The sequence below is a fragment of the Lutra lutra genome, chromosome 2 (genome assembly GCF_902655055.1).
Source record: "Lutra lutra chromosome 2, mLutLut1.2, whole genome shotgun sequence".
In the NCBI taxonomy this organism is placed as follows: Eukaryota; Metazoa; Chordata; class Mammalia; order Carnivora; family Mustelidae; genus Lutra; species Lutra lutra.
The window spans coordinates 200,125,027-200,143,998 of record NC_062279.1 but is presented as its reverse complement, the minus strand read 5'-3'; the positions used below and the strand labels follow the sequence as shown (position 1 = coordinate 200,143,998).

The 18,972-nt window shown below is 37.5% G+C and overlaps 1 protein-coding gene across 1 annotated transcript in view; it reads left to right on the top strand.

Moving 5' to 3' along the window:
- GC (GC vitamin D binding protein) overlaps nt 1-14,932 on the top strand; it is a 34,014-nt gene extending 19,082 nt beyond the window's left edge. The window contains exons 7-13 of the mRNA XM_047719488.1: nt 1,878-2,007; nt 3,350-3,552; nt 4,316-4,445; nt 4,908-5,005; nt 6,810-6,942; nt 12,399-12,453; nt 14,761-14,932. Coding sequence (XP_047575444.1) covers nt 1,878-2,007; nt 3,350-3,552; nt 4,316-4,445; nt 4,908-5,005; nt 6,810-6,942; nt 12,399-12,428 — 724 coding nt within the window. The 3' untranslated portion in view covers nt 12,429-12,453; nt 14,761-14,932. The remainder of the gene's footprint in view (nt 1-1,877; nt 2,008-3,349; nt 3,553-4,315; nt 4,446-4,907; nt 5,006-6,809; nt 6,943-12,398; nt 12,454-14,760) is intronic.
- The last annotated feature ends 4,040 nt before the right edge of the window (nt 14,933-18,972 follow it).

Below are 18,972 nucleotides of genomic sequence, written 5' to 3'. Positions count from 1 at the left end.
AGGTGCTGGGACTATACCATGTAGAAGGGACAATATCTTCAACAAATAAATGGTGCTGGGAAAATTGGATATCAACATGCTGAAGAATGAAATCGAACCCTCATACACATAATAAAATTATACACATAATAAAATTATATACACATAATAAAATTCAAAACATGATTAAATCTAAACATGAGGTCTACGACTAGAAAACTCTAAGACATCAAAAGGGAAAGCTTCAGAACACTATATTTGACAATGATTTCTTACAAATGACCAAGAATAGACAACAAAATCAAAAATAGATAAATAGGACTACTTCAAACTTAAACTTCTGTGTGTAAAAAGACAACATACAGAATGAGAAAATATTTGCAAGTATACCTAACAAGAGTTTAATATCCAGAACGTAAGGGGCTGCCATAACTCAATAAGAAAATATTCAATTCTGTTTCATCACATTTAAACAATTATCCAATGTTTAAATTATTAATTTAACAATTAATAATTGTTAATAACAAATTAATTAAACAATTATCCAAGAGGTGTATAAAAGGCAAACAAGCACAGGAAAAGATACTCAGCATCACTAATCATAAGAGAAACGCAAACCAAAACCACAAAGAGAGGTCACTTCACACCCATTAAGATGGCCACTACCAAAACAGAAAATGACTGTTGGCATGAATATGGAGAAATTGAAATTCTTGTGCACTATTAATAGAAATGGAAAATGGTTTAGCAATTATGAAAAACTGTATGGAGTTTGCTCAAAAATTTAAAAATAGAATCCTGTGATTCAGCAATCTCACTTTTGTGTTCAAAGTGGTATCTCAGAGAGATATTTTCACACCCGTGTTCATTGCAGCCTTATTCACAATAGCCAAGAAGTAGAAGAAATCCAAATATCTATTGATAGATGAATAAAGCAAATATAGAATATACATAGAATGGAATATTATGCAACCTTGAAAAAAATCCTGTCACATGCTATGACAGGGATGAATGCTAAGTGACATTATGCTAAGTAAAATAGCAGTCACAGGAGGACAAATACTGTAAGACTCGACTTCTGTGTAGTATCTAAAGTAGTGAAAAATCACAGAAACAAAGAAAGAAGGTAGCTCCCAAAAGACTGGAGATAGAGGCTATCAGGATTTAATGGGTATGCAGCTTCAGTTTAGCAAGATGGAAAGACTCTAGGGATCTGTTATATTTACAGCTATTTACTTACAGTAAATAATTTTAACACTACTGAACTATACACTAATAGTTAAGATGGCAAACTTAAAGTTTTGTGTTTTACCACAATTTAAAAAGAATACTTAATACAGAAAATATTTCTGGTATATTAAGTGAAAAATGCAAATGTATCAATAGTTTGGCAGAGTGTAATCCCTTATGAAATACTTAATACTTGATAAACGTTATAAAATGCTCCAGGGTTATATACCAAAATATCAACATTTATTAAGTCTGTGGCCTAGGGCTATAGGTCTTTTTTTTTAATCTGTGCTTTCTAAATTCATTTATAAGCCATTTTTAGAAGTACAAGGAGGGGCCACAAAAATAGGACATTGGCCTTATGAACAGGGACATTAGTGCTTTATTGCTTTTTTAGATCTAACATTTTAAAGTCATGCTTTCAGTAGGTAAATCTGGCAAGAAGAAAAGCTGCATATCAGGCTTAAAATAGGATGCCTTAGGGATGACTGAATTTTGAATAGTGGCTCTATCCCATGGGATCGATCACACACGTAACAGATGGGTTCCATGCAGCTATTGAGGGCAAAGAGTTGAAACTATGGCATTATTTCTCCAGAGTGTAGGTTCATAATGAAACCAAGAAAACAGAATGTGGGTAAGCTAACAATTCATTTTTAACTGTTTAGTCATCTCATAAAATTAGCCCAGAAAGTGCCAACTGCTGAACTGGAAGATATCTTGCCACTCGCTGAAGAGATCAACACAGTCCTCTCCAAGTGCTGTGAGTCCACCTCTGAGGACTGCATGGCCAAGGAGGTAAGAGAATCCTCATCATGGGCCATGTACTGAGTGGTAGGCACTCGAGGTTGCTTCTCACAGCCATCCACTCAATGAATCCTTATGAAATTTAAGTGTATTGTTAACTCCATTCTATAGATAAGGAAACAAGGTTAACCAGGATGAATAATTTGAAGTTTTACAACTAGTAAGAAGCAAAGTCCACACACAAGGACAAGATCATCTAACTCCTGAGATCTTACTCTACCCACACAGCCCAATTCAGTTTAATTATAATTAAACAAGTTATTTAACTTAATTATGATTTCTAAAACTTAGTATTTAAACTTCAGTCCCTAGGTAACACTAGCCATATAGTTTAAAATTTCTTTTTAGGGGAGCCTGGGTGGCTCAGTCGTTGGGCATCTGCCTTCAGCTCAGGTCATGATCCCAGGGATCAGGCGCCCTGCTTGGCAGGAGGACTGCTTCCCCCTCTCCCACTCCCCCTGTTTGGGTTCCCTCTCTTGCTGTGTCACTCTCTGTCAAATAAGTAAATACAATCTTTTAAAAATAAATAAATAAATAAATAAATAAATAAATAAATAAATATAAATAAAAATTCTTTTTAAATTTTAAGTAATCTCTACACCCAGCATGAGGCTGGAACTCTCAACCCTGAGATCAAGAGCCACATGCCCTACCAACTGAGCCAGCCAGGTGCCCCAGTAGCTGCATTTCAAATGCTCAATAGTATTGGACAGTATAGAGGCAGACCACTTCATCATTAAGTTCTACTGAACAATATTGCAACCATTAGATTATTGGAAACTGCTCATGTTTATACCTGTTATAAACTGTGTCAGTTTTCTTTTCCCACCATTTCTCATTTATATAATCCTTCCAAGCGGATATGAATTTGAAGAGTTGCTTTATATAAAGGTTACTCAAAGTCTGTGGACCTCTTTAGAAAGAGGTACGTAGGGGGCACCTGGGTGGCTCAGTGGTTAAGCCTCTGCCTTCAGCTCAGGTCATGATCTCAGGGTCTTGGGATCGAGTCCCACATCGGGCTCTCTGCTCTGCAGGGAGCCTGCTTCCTCCTCTCTCTCTCTCTGCCTGCCTCTCCGCCCACCTGTGATCTCTCTCTGTCAAATAAATTAAAAAAAATCTTTAAAAAAAAAAAAAAAAGAAAGAGGTACGTAGTATTACCTGGTCTTTTTCCACTAAGAAAACAGGTCTGGGTTAATAGGTGTTTTTCTATAACCTGACTTAGAACCTTTCCTATATACCATGCCAGGGTTTGTAAGTCTCCCTAACCCTTCCTTATTTTTAATGAGGCCAACCAGGAAACTAACAGCACACAAACTCACAATTGCTTTTATAGCTGCCTGAATACACAGTAAAAATCTGTGACAACTTATCCACAAAGGATTCTAAGTTTAAGGACTGCTGTCTAGAAAAAACGCCCATGGACGTGTTTGTGTGCACTTACTTCATGCCTGCCGCTCCAACACCAGAGCTGCCAGCCATTGAGCTGCCCACAAATTCAGACGTATGTGATAAAGGGAACACCAAAGCCATAGATCAGTAAGTACAGTTGATAAGAGTAATATTTTTCCTGATGGTATTGATATTCACTAGCATTAAATGACAAAGAAATTAAAGGTTTACCATTTCTTCCCATTCATCTCTTTTCATCCAACAAAGAACTAAAATATGCCATATATTGCACAGACCATGAGCTGCATAAACTACGAGTATGTGCATATCCATGGCATAAAAATAGTTCACAAGTAGGATGGATTAACAGGTCAGAAAATTGCCAGTATTAGAGAGGAGAATTCAGACTAACTTTAGACTAATTTATATTTGTCTAAGTATTTTCACAAATGCAAAGAGAGCAATGGAATAAGACAATGGAAGGATTTGCACAAATCTACTTTTACAGAAAAGCCATTCAAGGTACCTACTTGATGCTTTATGTAATGTTCATTGTATTATAGTTACACAAAGGCTAGTTCCATATGCATTTGAAATAAATAGCTTTATATAGAATGTGTGTGTGTGTGTGTGTGTATGTGTTTGGGTGTGTGTAGCCCACATAAAGCTTTAATTCAGTATTAACTAATCTGAATAGCTCCAAAGCAACTATTAATAATTTGCATTTTGATGAGACTCTTAATCCCAAACCTGTTGATTTAGAGTCGGTTGTACCTAAATCTTTTATTTTTAATTAAGATACAGAAGCCAGGTGATCAGCCTTCATAATAGAGGTCCAATTTCAAGCACGACACACATACACCAATCTACTCATGTTAAAGAATATTCTCTCCTTCTCCTCTCATGGCAGGTATACATTTGAACTAAGCAGGAGAACTCATCTTCCAGAAGTATTCCTCAGTAAAATACTTGAGCCAACCTTGAAAAGCCTTGCCGAATGCTGTGACTCTGGAGATGCTACCGGCTGTATGAATGCTCAGGTACCATTCCCTACCATTTTCTTTAGCAACCTTGATAGAAGTCAAGGATTGGAAAATTGTAGCTCATGGGCCAAATCTGACCCAGAGCCTATGTTTATACAGCCTGTGAGCAAAGCATGGTCTTCTATTTTAAAATGGTCTGCTTTTAACTTTATGACAAAAATGTGAAACTCAAAATTCAGTGTTCATAAAGTTTCATTACAACACAGCCTTACTCCTTGTTTACACATAGTTTATAGCTATTTTTGTGCCATATTGGCAGAGTGAATAATTACAAAAGAAACTATATGTAGCTTATAAAACCAAAAATATTTACTATCTGGCCTTATGCAGAAAATGTCTGCCAATGTCTGATGTAGATAATAAACACATATCCTAATACATTAAACAAAATTCTGATTTAACACCTTCTAGAGCAATGCTTCAAGACAAGTAATTTTGTATGTAATTGTTTTCTTACAGGGCCCTCAACTGAAAAAGGAGTTATCTTCTTTCATTGAGAAGGGACAAAAACTATGTGCAGATTATTCAGAAAACACTTTTACTGAGTATAAGAAAAAGTAAGGGATTTTTTTGGCTCTTTTCTCCACATTTGTCAATAATAGTTTGGTATTGTGATTTGAAAGTAGAGTTGAAGATTAAGATAAAGAAGAGATGCAATCAAGAGTTTTAAAAGTAGAATCTAGTATCTGTGTAGGAAGAAAGGAAGTCCTTTTCAGAGGGGAAAAAAAAAAGTCATGTGCTTCAGGTGAGAGGTGAATTAGAAACGTAGCCACAGAAGTAGGAATTATAAGACCCGCAGGAACTTGATTCAAAAACAACAAATTAGCCCAAAGTTCATCAACATTCTTGCCCTAAAGCTTACGTAAATGTCCCCACGCATAATTGAGGAACTAGAAAACTGCCGAAAAAGATTACCTAACTTTACGGCATATTGGGTCTGACAAGACAACACAAACTTTCCATCAAGTGTAGTATCACCCATGACCAACATGTGTTCTTTACAAATTGAAAATAACTAATCATAAGTCATGTTGTACATGAGTCAACAGTCTTATTTCTCAAGTAAGAGAAGAAAGACCACTGTAGTGAAAGGAATTTTACTGGGTTCCTAAAGATCCATGGCATTCCCAACTTCGTTAAATAGATTTCTTAGATCCATTTCAAATCCTCTTGATCAACACAGACCTAAAGCAAGCACAAATAGAGCTCCACAAAAAGACATAAGAATCCCCATAAGGTCACCTCCTTCAATGACCCCCATGAAGCCTGCTTTAGCAGAACTCTAAAAGAAAATGAAAAATTGTGAAAACCTTAAGTTCAAAATGCTTATTTCTCAATTGTCAGAAAATAGTATAGAATAACATTAAATACATAATACAAGTTTTGTACTCCAGGGTTACACTGGGCAACTAACAATTTATATAATCGCAATATATTAAAAATAACAATGGAATAGAACTGACATTTGGGGTTATGAAATCAAAGGCTGAGACAACTGCATCCAGGTATTTGAAATCCTGCACAACAGTACACACACACACATCCACACTTTTTCTTTCTCCATTCTCTGAGTTCCTTCTGGTCTGACTTGCCTCCTCTTCCAACTTGGGACTTACTACTTTCAGTAATGCTTTTATGAGTCAACTAGCCCCCTCATCCTTTTGTCCTTTCCCAGCAATCACCTTGCCTCAACTAGACAATTTTGGGTTTCTACCACCTCCCATTGCCCACAACTAGGCTGGCAAGTAGTTCCTGGAGAAGGTCATAAAACCAGGCTGAGTTACCCATTGAAAGAGTCAAGAGATACCAAGATTATTACAGACAATCCTGAGAACTCAAGTCCTAGCACCATCTTAGACGGAAAGTTAACTGATAGTAGAGCTAACAAGAGTCAAAGTTTCTGACCTTCTTTGTGTTTCTCCAACACAGCCAGTTGAGAAGGAGGCACACTGAAGGGGAAATTGTATAAAATAGAGAACAGAAAAAGTATTAAGGTGGCATAAAGTCCCATGATGAAAATACTCTTTAAGGAGCTTGAAAACTAGCCCTGGAGAGAAGATGAAAAGTCAGGAAGAATAGGAGAGGAAGGAGTCATGTTAATATACTTGAGCAAGTGAAAGGGGAGAGACAGGAATTCAAATCCAGCAACGTGAATTGTAAGTTTACTTTTAGGATCTTAAAAGAGATGGAGATTCACTTTCTAACCTCGAATTGAGTTGCCAAAAATCACTCCACAGATCTGAAATTTAAGAACTATTTCCACTTTTTTTTTTTATTGTGAGAGACCTGGAGTAATCATCTTGCATCAGAAAGGTTTATAAAGTACATCTAATAAAACCTTACATACACATGGTCTTTCAGACTAGCAGAGCAATTAAAAGCACAATTGCCTGATGCCAGTGCGGTGGAACTCCAAGGGCTGATTGACAAGCGCTCAGACTTTGCCTCCAAGTGCTGTTCCATAAACTCACCTCCACTCTACTGTGATTCAGAGGTAAGAAAATTTAACCCTCTACTTAGCACTGTACAGTATTTTAAGAACTCCTATACTCAGATTTACTAACTCCTCTATTACTGAGATGCCATTATGTGTCAGACTCTTCCTGACACTTTCATAGGAAAGACAAAACAATTACTGTTTCTTTGTTATGCTAATTTGAAAGCAAATTGAGGCAGTTGAAAACTTTGTTGCCTATATTCATAAACCCTTATGTTAACAAAGTATACTGCAGCGTTTTTCAAACTGAAGGTTATAACATATTAACAGCTTTTTAAGACGGAAAAAAAAATGTGGTAGAAAGTGTCCATCTCACACAGTGAGTGTAAATATTTGTGAATTTAACTTCATATAGGTACATGCATATCGGTGTCAGTAGATAGAAACACTTTTAGAAACCTGGATCACAAACCTTCTCTCTTAATCAAAAAAATTTAATTTTAAGAAAAAAGTGCAACTGAAAATTAATGGTCACTAATGTCTCTTTAGAGTAAGAGGTTCTAAAAGTTAAAAAGGAGTCATTTTTAATTACAAAAAAAATTTTAGACACTATTGATTTGCTTCCAAACTTTAAAAGCTAAAGAAATCAAAAGTCACACATCTTCCAATTACCCTCCCCACTCCCACTAGCTCTTATGTTCACTTTTCTTTAAATGTAAATGTTAATCTCCCTCCTCCTCCATTCCCTTTACCCTATTCCCCTCCTAACTTTCCTTCTGTCCCTTAAATGAAATTTGCATAGATGCCAGGTCATTTATTTTTTTACCTTGTGCATAACAGGCATTTCCAGCAAGCCCTTTTTTCTGTAGTCTGTTAGTGTATCCTTTCTACTACATCTGAGACTGTGGGTTTTCTCCTATAAGCCAGTGTGAGGCAAGTACTTAGTGTCCTACCTTTATGCAGTCGGAACCTACAAAGGAGGGGAGGAGAGCCCAATGCAGGCCATATGGGTTCCCTGCCTATAGGTCTGGTCATTCTCTGAGATTTTGTTATATGTTTTAAGCTAGGATGTCTTCTTTTTTTTTTTTTTAACATTTTATTTATTTATTTGAGAGAAGAGAGAGACAGTGAGAGAGAGCATGAGTGAGGAGAAGGTCAGAGGGAGAAGCAGACTCCCCGTGGAGCTGGGAGCCCGATGCGGGACTCGATCCCGGGACTCCAGGATCATGACCTGAGCTGAAGGCAGTCGCTTAACCAACTGAGCCACCCAGGCGCCCGCTAGGATGTCTTCTACCAAGTCAACTTGTATCTATCCCATTCCATGGGGAGAGTTTCTGTTGGCCTTTTTCAGATACAGTAAGCCCATTTGCATCTTCCATTTGCCCTGTTACTCCCCAGCAGTCATTAATTATTTAGAAGAGTCAAAAAGATAACATTTCGTTTACTTCACTGTGAATTTGGAGTTATTAGTAATAATTCCAAGAACTGTGTTGTCTCACCAATTCCACTTCTGGAATAGAGAGGCTGGGTTAAGAACGACTCTATGCCAGGGCACCTGGGTGGCTCAGTGGGTTAAGGCTCTGCCTTCAACTAGGGTCAGGATCTCAGGGCCCTGGAATTGAGTCCCACATCAGGCTCTCTGCTCAGCAGGGAGCCTGCTTCCCCCTCTCTCTCTGCCTGCCTCTCTACCTACTTGTGATCTCTGTCTCTGTCAAATAAATAAATTAAAAAGTATTTTTAAAAAAGAACAATTCTATGCCAAAATATTTTCTTCCTTTGCTCCCCTCTTTCTGCTTATGATATTAAATTATATCCTTTTCTTACTCTGGCCGTGGCTGTTGAGATTGGACTGATTTTACTATTATTTATTTTGTCATGTGTTGGGGAAACATCCTTCATGATCCATTATTGACTCAACATTTTTGTGTTTTTACATGAAAAGAATTTAACTATTGTGTAAGTCAATATTTAGGCTAATAATTTAATGTCAGTTAGAAGTCCTCTTCTATAAGTTGGATAAACTTGTGTAAATTCTTGAAGATCTTCACTTAAACCATGAAAATGACAAAAGCTTTGTTTCATCTTATTATTCTACCATTTTTCTATTTCTAATATTCTATTAGAGCACATTGAGAATACTTATATGTATATAAGTATATTTTTTTATACTTAAAATGGCTTTTTAAAAGTTAGTCAAGTCTTAAATGATATATCTGATAAAGGGTTGGTATCCAAAATATATAAATAACTAGAAGCCCCAGTGGCCTGATGGATAAGGCATTGGCCTCCTAAAATATATAAATAACTTATAAGATACCACCCAGAAACTGAATAATCCAATTAAAAAAAATGAATAAATGTCTATTCATGTCTTCTACCCAAGAAGCCATATGGATGGCCAACAGACATATGAAAAGATGCTCAACATCACTGAATATCAGGGAAATACAAATCAAAACTCCAAGAAGATACCACCTCACACCTGTCAAAATGGTTAAAATTAACAACACAAGAAACATGTGTTGGCAAGGATGCTAAGAAAGGGGAACCTTCTTACACTGTTGGTGGGAATGCAAACTGGTACAGCCACTCTGGAAAACAATATGGAGTTTTCTAAAAAGGTTAAAAATAGAACTGGTCTATAACCCAGTAATTACACTGCTAGGTAATTACTCAAAGGATACAAAAAATACTGATTTGAAGGGGCATAGCCCAAGTATCCATCTACTGATGAACGGATAAAGAAAAGGTGGTATATATACACACAATGGAATATTACTGAGCCATAAAAAATGAAATATTGCCATTTTCAACAACATGTTGGAGCTGCAGAGTATTATTCTAAGTGAAATAAGCCAATCAGAGAAGGACAAGTACCATATGATTTCCCTATGTTGAATTTTAAGAAATAAAACATATGAGCAAAGGGGAAAAAAATCAAGAAACAAACCCTGAACTCTAGAGAAAAAACTGATGATCATGAGAAGGGAGAGGTGTATGGGCATGGGTTAAACAGGTGATGGGGATTAAGGTGCACTATATAATGAGTACTGGGTGATGTAGGGAATGCTGAATCACTATGTCATATACCTGAAACTAATCACACTGCTGGAATTTAAAACTTAAAATTTAGGCAAGTTTGTGCTCTGAGTACTAACAATTTAGTGACGTTTTATTTGTTTCTGGCTGTATAGCACCTAACAAAGTCCTAATTAGTTTGCCAAACTGAGTTACATCACCTTGTTTTTCTGCTTAATATCCTGGGAGATCCTGATTTCTCTTCTAATTTGTACATTCACACCCTAGAACCAAACCTATTTGTCAATCTTGTTTGTAGCCATTTATAAAGTTAGAACTCCAGATGAAGAATAAAAGCCTATTCTTTAAATTCTGCTGAGAAATAGATTATGTTCATCTTTCATGAAAATGCAAGCCAAGTGAAATTCTAAACAAAAATTGGAGGAGTTGGATTGCTAGAATATTTTGGTCATTTCCAGCATTAAAACGCTTAGCATAAAACAGCTGAGCAGTCCCTTCCTTTACTACCAAACTACAACATCTGAATTAGGTTTCTTTATCCCGGAAAAATAAAATTACTTCACCTAGAATTTGTTACCAGCAGATTTTGCTGAAAGTCCAATTATTAAAAGGACTAAGTATTTATATTTTTACATTTTGTCAAAAAGCAATTTTTGTTATCTGTTTATCCATAGACACACTTTCCTTTTTGACATCATAGAAGACAAACTGAACAACAGCACACAACGCATGCTTCCCTCAAGTCTGTCGCTTTTCTTTTTTTGAGTTGCATTCAGATTTTTTATTATAACACATTGCTATTTAGAAATGTTGAATTTTCAATTACGACGATGAAAAGGCAGGCTTATAATGATTTTCTTGCTTCATATCCAGCTAATGTAGAGCAGTGCTGCTCCTGAAGAGCCAATCTTTCAGTAATTGCTAGAGAAGAGGGAGACAAATGGAACGGAGGCTCTCGCACACATGTGGTTGTCTGGATTGCTGGGAGAGGAGACCCTCTGCTGTTTGTCTTAGCCCTTTTTTTTTAAGATTTTGTTTATTTATTTGACAGACAGAGATCACAAAGAGGCAAAGAGGCAGGCAGATAGAAAGAGGGAGAAGCAGGCTTCCCGCTGAGCAGAGAGCCTGATGTGGGGCTCGATCCCAGGGCCCTGGGACCATGACCTGAGCCGAAGGCAGAGGCTCCAACCCACCGAGCCACCCAGGCACCCCTATCTTAGCCCTTTAGATGGTTTTCTACACTAATCTCACAGTTAGGTTAATGAGCTGGCCTCCAGGACTTCATGTTAGAACAGTGTTTGTTTTGATTCTCAATGCTTGGTGTCAATATTTGTCCTGTCTTCCTATAATATTTGGGATATAGTTTATTAAATCTCCTTGCCCTACATTTGCTTAACAGATTTTTCCTTAAAAATATTGCCTATCTACTACATTGACTCCAAGTCATTTATACCCAGGGACCCACCTCTATCTACCTTTCTAAATATACTCGGCACAGCCACTAGAAGAATGACAAACGGCACTTCTGAACCAGACTAAAAAAGTGTTTCATTAATTTCAACATGTCCAAAATCTTCCCCTTAAAATCCTCCTTTTGTGTTTCCTAAGGTTATGAGAATCATCACCATTTACTCATTGTCTAAGTTAACAAGTGACCTTGATATTGTCTTTTTTTTTAATAAATGTCCAAATACCAAATCCCATCGATTCTAACACATCAGTTATCTCTACCTCCCCACTTCTACATTATTGGTACTTAAGTGTAGGCAAACTTTTGCCTGAATTACAATGTCCCAGTTGGTCTTCTGTTTCCAGTCCCACCACCTTCCATGCCTCACACTGAACCTCATCTCTATAGAGAGGTCAAAATAACCTTTGTAAAATACAAAATAGCACATTCCTCTATCTGCATTGCATCTAAAATCTTGTTTTTGTAATAGTGAGTTTGGACCCTTGACTTCTTTTCCAGTCGGACCTACCATTACTTCTCGTTCCTCCTGCCTTTTTTTTTTTTCCTCCTGAACTACTTGCAGTCTTTCAAGTACATTCAGCTTGCTCTCACCTCAAGGATTTTGCACATAATGACTCACCGCAGACTGCCTGATGCTCACTCCAACCTGACTAAATCTTTCATCAAGTCTCAGGATTCAATTTAGGCCTCACCTACCTCCTTTGGGAATCCTTCCCTGGCACTCAAGCTCTTCCGCTAGCCCTTACCATTCCATGCACACCCTGGAACTGGCACTTGGTAACTACAGTCATTTCTTTCTTGTCTGTTTTTCCTGGAACACTGTAAATTCTAAGGGCAGGGACAGTATAAAACTAAATAAATGTGAATGATGACTAATAAAAAATTTAATATAAAGCTACATTTGACAAGAATCTTTTCCCTCAAGCAAGGTTCAAATTTGTGTATACCTTCTGCAACAGTTTATGAGATACTTTGTGACTTAAATAACGTTTTTTCATTTCAGATTGATGTTGAAATGAAAAACATCCTATAGTCCTGATGCATGTGTGTGGTCTTAGGTAAGTATAGTTTTTAAAGGCAAGTAAGTATAGTTTTTAAAGTCCCAGATATGTACTTTAAAAATCCAAGAACAATTTGAATAGTCTCCTTGCTAACTATCATCTATTCAAATTCATTTTACAGTGAAAACATTAAGCATATGGAAAAGTTAAGGAGCTTATACACACATACACAACCAACTTCTGATCCATTTAGGCCTAGAATCCAGGTCCCCAGCTTGGTACTGTACCCATTACAACATTACATCTAAGATAATGACAACATGGAGATCATCTCAGCAACTTTGGTGCATTCAAAGTTTAAAGACTCAGTTTAAAGTCAGAATCCATCAAGTCTTAAAGAGAACAGGGTTCTTAGAAGGAAAGAGGCATTTTTCAAATTAAATCAACATGTTTAAAGTATTATCACTTGCTTATTTTAGATATTACACTTTCACCCATTAAAAAAAATACATGATGATGTTAAGAGCATAAAATAGAACCTCACACTGTAAACTGAAGTTGACCTCAAAATGTTACAAGATTATTCTCTCCAGATTTAATTGCACTCATTTTAAAGACATTACTTTTGAGATTAAAAATGATGAAAATCATTTCAGTTTATTTCAGACCTTCATTGAACAGAGAAGCTTTTTAATGTTATAAGATTGTTATTTTGCTGATTTATTAACAACATTCCTCAAAATGATATGGAAGCAAAGACCATTGACTAAGGAAATCAAATCATTCCATCACATCCAATATAAACTCTTTGAAAATAAAACAGTAAAAAAAGAAAATTAACATCCTGAGAGGCAGGATAATGGGGGTGGTCACAGAAACTCTTGAAATTACCCACTCTACATTAGAATCCCCCCTCCAACTATCTATCTTTGTTAGCAAGTTATTATACTCCCTAAAGCTCAGTGTCTTTTTTTTTTTTTTTTTTTGCGAAAAGAGCATTACAGTATCTAGCTCTCAGCACTGTTATAATGATAAAGGGGAGGGAATGTATGGAAAACACCTAGGAAGTGGCAGTCCTACCTGCAAAATTGCTGCTGCGGCTTCAACTACAGATAACATGAACCTAAACTCAAATGGGTTTCCCCCAGGTAGACAGTCTTCTCGTATTCTAAATTGCTCTAGAATAGATTCATATTCTTCTGAGTTTTCTCTTACAAGAACATGTCGACTCTCCCATGGCAGAAGGGACATGTACTGTTCAGTGTGAAGTAGCTCCTAAAACCGTTAAACCAACTGCAGCTGGCTATGCATTCTATCTCAGTAAGAGACGTTGAGTTATCTGTATTGCGTCAATCTGTATCATATCATCTGCATTTCATCAGATGAAGAGCTGAAGCCTTGGCCTCAGGGGTTCTCACCCTTAAGTACACCTATGATCCCAGTCTTCCAGCCAACAATGCGACACGACTTCATTCTTAACTAATATTATAAACCGGAGTTGTCATCTTGACCGTTATTGGTCCCCTTGATCACTTTCTTTCTTCAAGCCCCAAAATTCATTGTGGCATACCTCACTAGAGAGAGAATTACAGGTTCCTGCGAAATCCCATGAGGCCAGTTAGCTTTTTTTTTTTCCTTCAGCTTGGGAACTAGTGTTCCCTGGGTTGCCGACAGATAAAGGAGTCGGCTCCCATCACAGATTCAAGTTGGATAGAAAACACCACCAGAATCACAGTCACCACAGCCAGGTGCTTACACCTTGAGAGAAACCCATGAAGAAAGCATGAGTCTCCTGTCTCTCCTGTCTCTTCCTCAAAGGCATAAACTCTGTACAATGAAAGATGGAATCCCTTGCACTGTACACATCGAACTATGGTATAACTCTGCTGCTGCTGCATCTCAGCGGGTTTGGTAACCAAGGGGTAGAGGGGACATATTTGCCTCATTACAAAGTAGAGGGGGATTTGATAAAAACTTACACTAAGTGTTTTATAAAAAAAAAACTACTCTCTCAATCCCATGACTAGGAAGGCTCATGTGCTATTGGTTGCTGCATTTTTTGTTTTGGCTGTAACCATTCATTCTCTGAGTGCAAAGTTACACACAACATTAATTCAAAGAAAAAGAGAAAAGCTACGATATACCTTAACATAACAACAGTGATGGCCTTTTAGACAGGTCTTGGGAATTTCTTACATTTTTGGTCTGGACCCATGAATTGGGCCATGGTAGATATATGCGTCATGCTAGACAGGTTTCTCTTTAAACATAAAAATAACCAGGCCTTATAAACATCTGCTAAGTGATATTATGACTGTTGCCCATTAGCTGTTTTTCTAACATTTATTTTTATTATTCTTATAGATCTGGTTTTGAAACCACCTGGGACCATCTGATGGCCTAACCTAAGCAAAACCAGAGCTCCTGGGGAGACCAGTAGGATACTCCCTGCTTTTTATCAGCTACAATATCTTTATACAATGATAAGTTTGATAATTTGCTATGAAAATAAATACAATGCAGACCACAAATGTTACCGAGGATAATATTACAATGTTGATCTTCAGCTCTGTCCCTATGATTTTCACGAAGATGCTGTTTTAGGCAGCCCCAGCCTCATGAGAACCTGCTTTCTTCTAGTTCTCTGTGGTCTTTCTAGAAGATTCACAACATTAAGTATCCACTTTCAAATTCCCAGCACACTAAGCTCCCTTTCTTGATTGCTTCTCAGGTTTAATAGGTACCATTAAGGAAAAGGTAGCCAGACTTCTATCATAAATAGCCTGGGATCCCTCACTTCTTAAAGAACCACTACTCCTTCCTGAGAACACCTTTGTGCTCCCAGCTACAGGTTGTGTGGCATTAAGTAGGTAACATCTGCCTTGCATAAAAATCTCTGTGATCTGAACATTTTTATCTTTGCTAAAGATGAGCCCTCAGAGCAATTTATTGGGTCAAAATTCTAAAAACCTGATTTTAGCTTAATTCAACTTACCACATGTACACTGTATAAGATATTATTTTTGTGTGCTTCCTTTGCTCAGGGAAAAATGAATGTTCTAAGTGGACAGGTTTTGTTTTGAAAAAAAAAACAGTCATACTTTTAGAATAAGCACCTCTCTGAAATCAATACAAGCCAAGGAAAACTTCTATATTTATAAGTAATTGCCTGAAGGAATCTACATTTATCTCATAGTGGATGTAGAGTTATATGGTAGAGATGAAGCAGATTTTGTAGCAAATATAAGTGGAGTTACATTAACCAAAATCATCCTTGGTCATGCCTCAAGATTCTAAGTCTTCTCACAGGAAGAATATCATTAACTAAGCCAAGGTCAAATCCTCAAGACTTTAGCGGCCAGTAACTGGAAAATAAAATGCCTGTCTCCTTGCAGCTTTTGTAGAAGGGGCCAATCTTACATCCCACAAATATTCCAAAATGGGAAATTAACCTCAAGTAGAAAGTTCTTCAGATGACACAAAGAAAAAAGGGGGGGAGGGGGGCAACAAATTATGCACTACATATTTAGGCAGGATTTTAAATTTCTTAAAGTCCTTTTTTACTTCCAAAGTATCTTGGTGAAGCTTCAAAAAACCAACTCTGGGATGTAACATTATTGATAAAATTAAGAGAATGGAACTCTAAAAAGGCAAATGAGTGGCCTACAGTAACAGGGAAGAACAAAGCAGAGACTTAGCCTTCAAGTCCAGATGCCATGCCCATTAGTCTTGGAAGGTATATTGGAAGAATGTGCTCCCTGATGAAATTAGTTCTGGAAACAATATTATGTATGTTCCTTGAAGAGTCACAATCGACCGTGTATAATTTAGTGATCCTAATTTAACCATTGACCCCTTTTTCTTTGAGTATCACCCAGAATTATTGCTCTGTAAAATTAATCTTGGAAAATTCGCTCCGTTCTTGAGAAATCATTCATAAACCACTACATCATGCACATTTTGGTCAAGCATTTTTATGCCCAACCAAGGAGAACTGGGTGTTTTTTGTCACTAAATATTCAATAAATGTTATATAATGGGTTGAAGTAGTGTTTTCATGGTTCCCCTGAATATATTTCTCAGCAAACTCTGAAAAACTTTCATTGCTTTTTTTCTTATATTAAGGATCTCTGACCCAAATATACCATCATTATGATACAAGTTTAAATTTGAGACTTTATATGCATAATTATGGTTGTATTTGTTACACTTTATGGGAAGCAGAGATCTTTTGAGAAGATATTGTCAAAATTCACACTTACTTCCTAAGTGCTTTTTGTCATTAAAGAGATGATTTTGAATTTCCATCTACTGTCAACCAGAGGTGATTTTACTTGTTAGTGTCTATTATATATATATAAACAATCCTCCGTTTTTTATGCATTACCTATCACCTTCTTCCAAAAACAAGGTACTCACCATAATAGAAACAAACACAATTCCTTGTTTCTAAAAATGGCAATCAAACTGTATCAGTAAGGGTTCTCCAAAGAAATAGAACTAAGAGGAGATAGAAAAACAGGGAGAGTTCGTAGAATTGGCTCACCCAGTCGTGGAGTGCCTGAAGTTCATGAGGCAGGCGGACAGTCTGGAAACTCACACAGGGTTTCTGTGTTGCAGCCTCGAGGTAAAAATAGAGTTTTGCTTTTAAGGCCTTGGACTGGATGAGGCCTATGCATATCAAGTAAAGGGTAGTAATCTCTTTTACTTAAAGTCAGCTGGTGACTGATGTTAATCACATCTACAAAATACCTTTACAGCAACATCCAGCCTAACATTTGACTAAACAAATGGCCACCATACCCTAGCCAAGTTGACCGATGCAGTTCAGCCATCACACAAAACTTCTGGAAACTGCACTGTCCTATACAAGACTTAATGTCTTTCAAACTGTAGTACTAACACCCTGTGTTTTTCTAGATGCCTAAATCATTCCACAGGTGATTCTTTTTTTTTCTTTTGTACTTTTTTTTCCATTTTATTTTATTTTATTTTATTTCTTTTCAGTGTTCCAGAATTCATTGTTTATGCACCACACCCGGTGCTCCATGCAACACGTGCCCTCCTTAATACCCATCACCAGTCTCACCCAAACCCAGCCCTCCCCTCCCCTCCAAAACCATCAGTTTGTTGGTGATTCTTAAACTATCACCTGAGAATCATCACCTTAAGTGGGCTACACAGGATTAGTATATTAATACCTTTTCCTGGAAATTCTTTTAAAAAGCTCCTTTTTATGGAGATTTTAATTTAAAAACATAACAAGGGGAAAGCCTTTCTATTATGTCATTTAATCCAACAGCAATATGCTCTAATGAAACAAGAATTGAGTCATTTCCAAACAGCTAGAAATAAACAAGAAGACTAAGAAGCTTGTGTTTTTATGACTCTGGCCTTCTTTCTGTGTACCCCTCCCCACCATCAAAGCCTTGCCTTCACCCAGTGTAGAGACCAGCAATTCTCAGAGATTCAGGTTTAATCAGTCTTGAATGGAACCTGCTGTACAAAAGTCTAACTCGTTGCTTTAGAAGCCTAGTACATGGGGCACTTGGGTGGCTCAGTTGGTTAAGCATCTGCCTTTGGCTCAGATCATGACCTTAGAGTCCAGGGATCAAGCCCCCAAGTCGGGCTTTCTGCTCAGTGGAGAGTCTGCTTCTCCTTCTCACTCTCCCTCTGTGCTCTCTCTCTCGTTCCTTTGTCTCTCTCCCTCAAATAAATTAAATCTTAAAAAAAAAAAATAGTCTGGGCACCCTCATCCAAACTAGAAAAAGGGAAGCATCTGAAATCAACCAGTGAAGGACCTGCTGGCTAAGTGGTTATACTGGGCAAGGGTGAATTTCTAATACTACTTTCTCTCAGTCTGCCATTGCATTATGAAAATGCTGTCAATTATGGAATGAAATGTTTGTCTCCCTTTACAGAAAACCCGGTTATGGATAATCAAGTCAAAAGATGGCCTTTCCCAGAGGCAGTTTCTTCCTTGTCCATTCCAGGATCTGAGATATTCTTTTCCCCACCAGGCCAGAAAGTACCTAATTATTCTTTCCACTACATGCACCACTGCAAGTCTCATCGTCTTACAACTAATTCTTCCCGCAAATTCCTGCAAATTCTAGCTTGCAGTTAACAATAATACCTACTTACCCATCCACCAAGGAGGGGTTCGGAATTCCTATATTGCTTCTGCCCCAGTAAGAAAGTTTCCAATAATGGATTAAGTGTCTTTTTCATGCTACAAGCCCAGAAACACAGATCCTTGCAACCCGGGATGCTGAGCTGCCGCAAGCCTGGCCAGGCAGGACGTGCTTGCTTCAAATAAAAATATCTTTGCCTCCACCTTGTGGCTAACAGGCCTAAATGCAGATAGCTGTGCGGAAAGCTATTCTGAAATCAGATTTTCATAAAGTGGGAGGGACTGATCACCTGGCATATGCTGACCTTGTGCTACAGCTCTGTTTAGGGCAACATGAAAAGCCAAGTTGAGGGACGCCTGGGTGGCTCAGTTGGTTGAACAGCTGCCTTCGGCTCAGGTCATGATCCCAGCATCCTGGGATGGAGTCCCACCTCCGGCTCCTT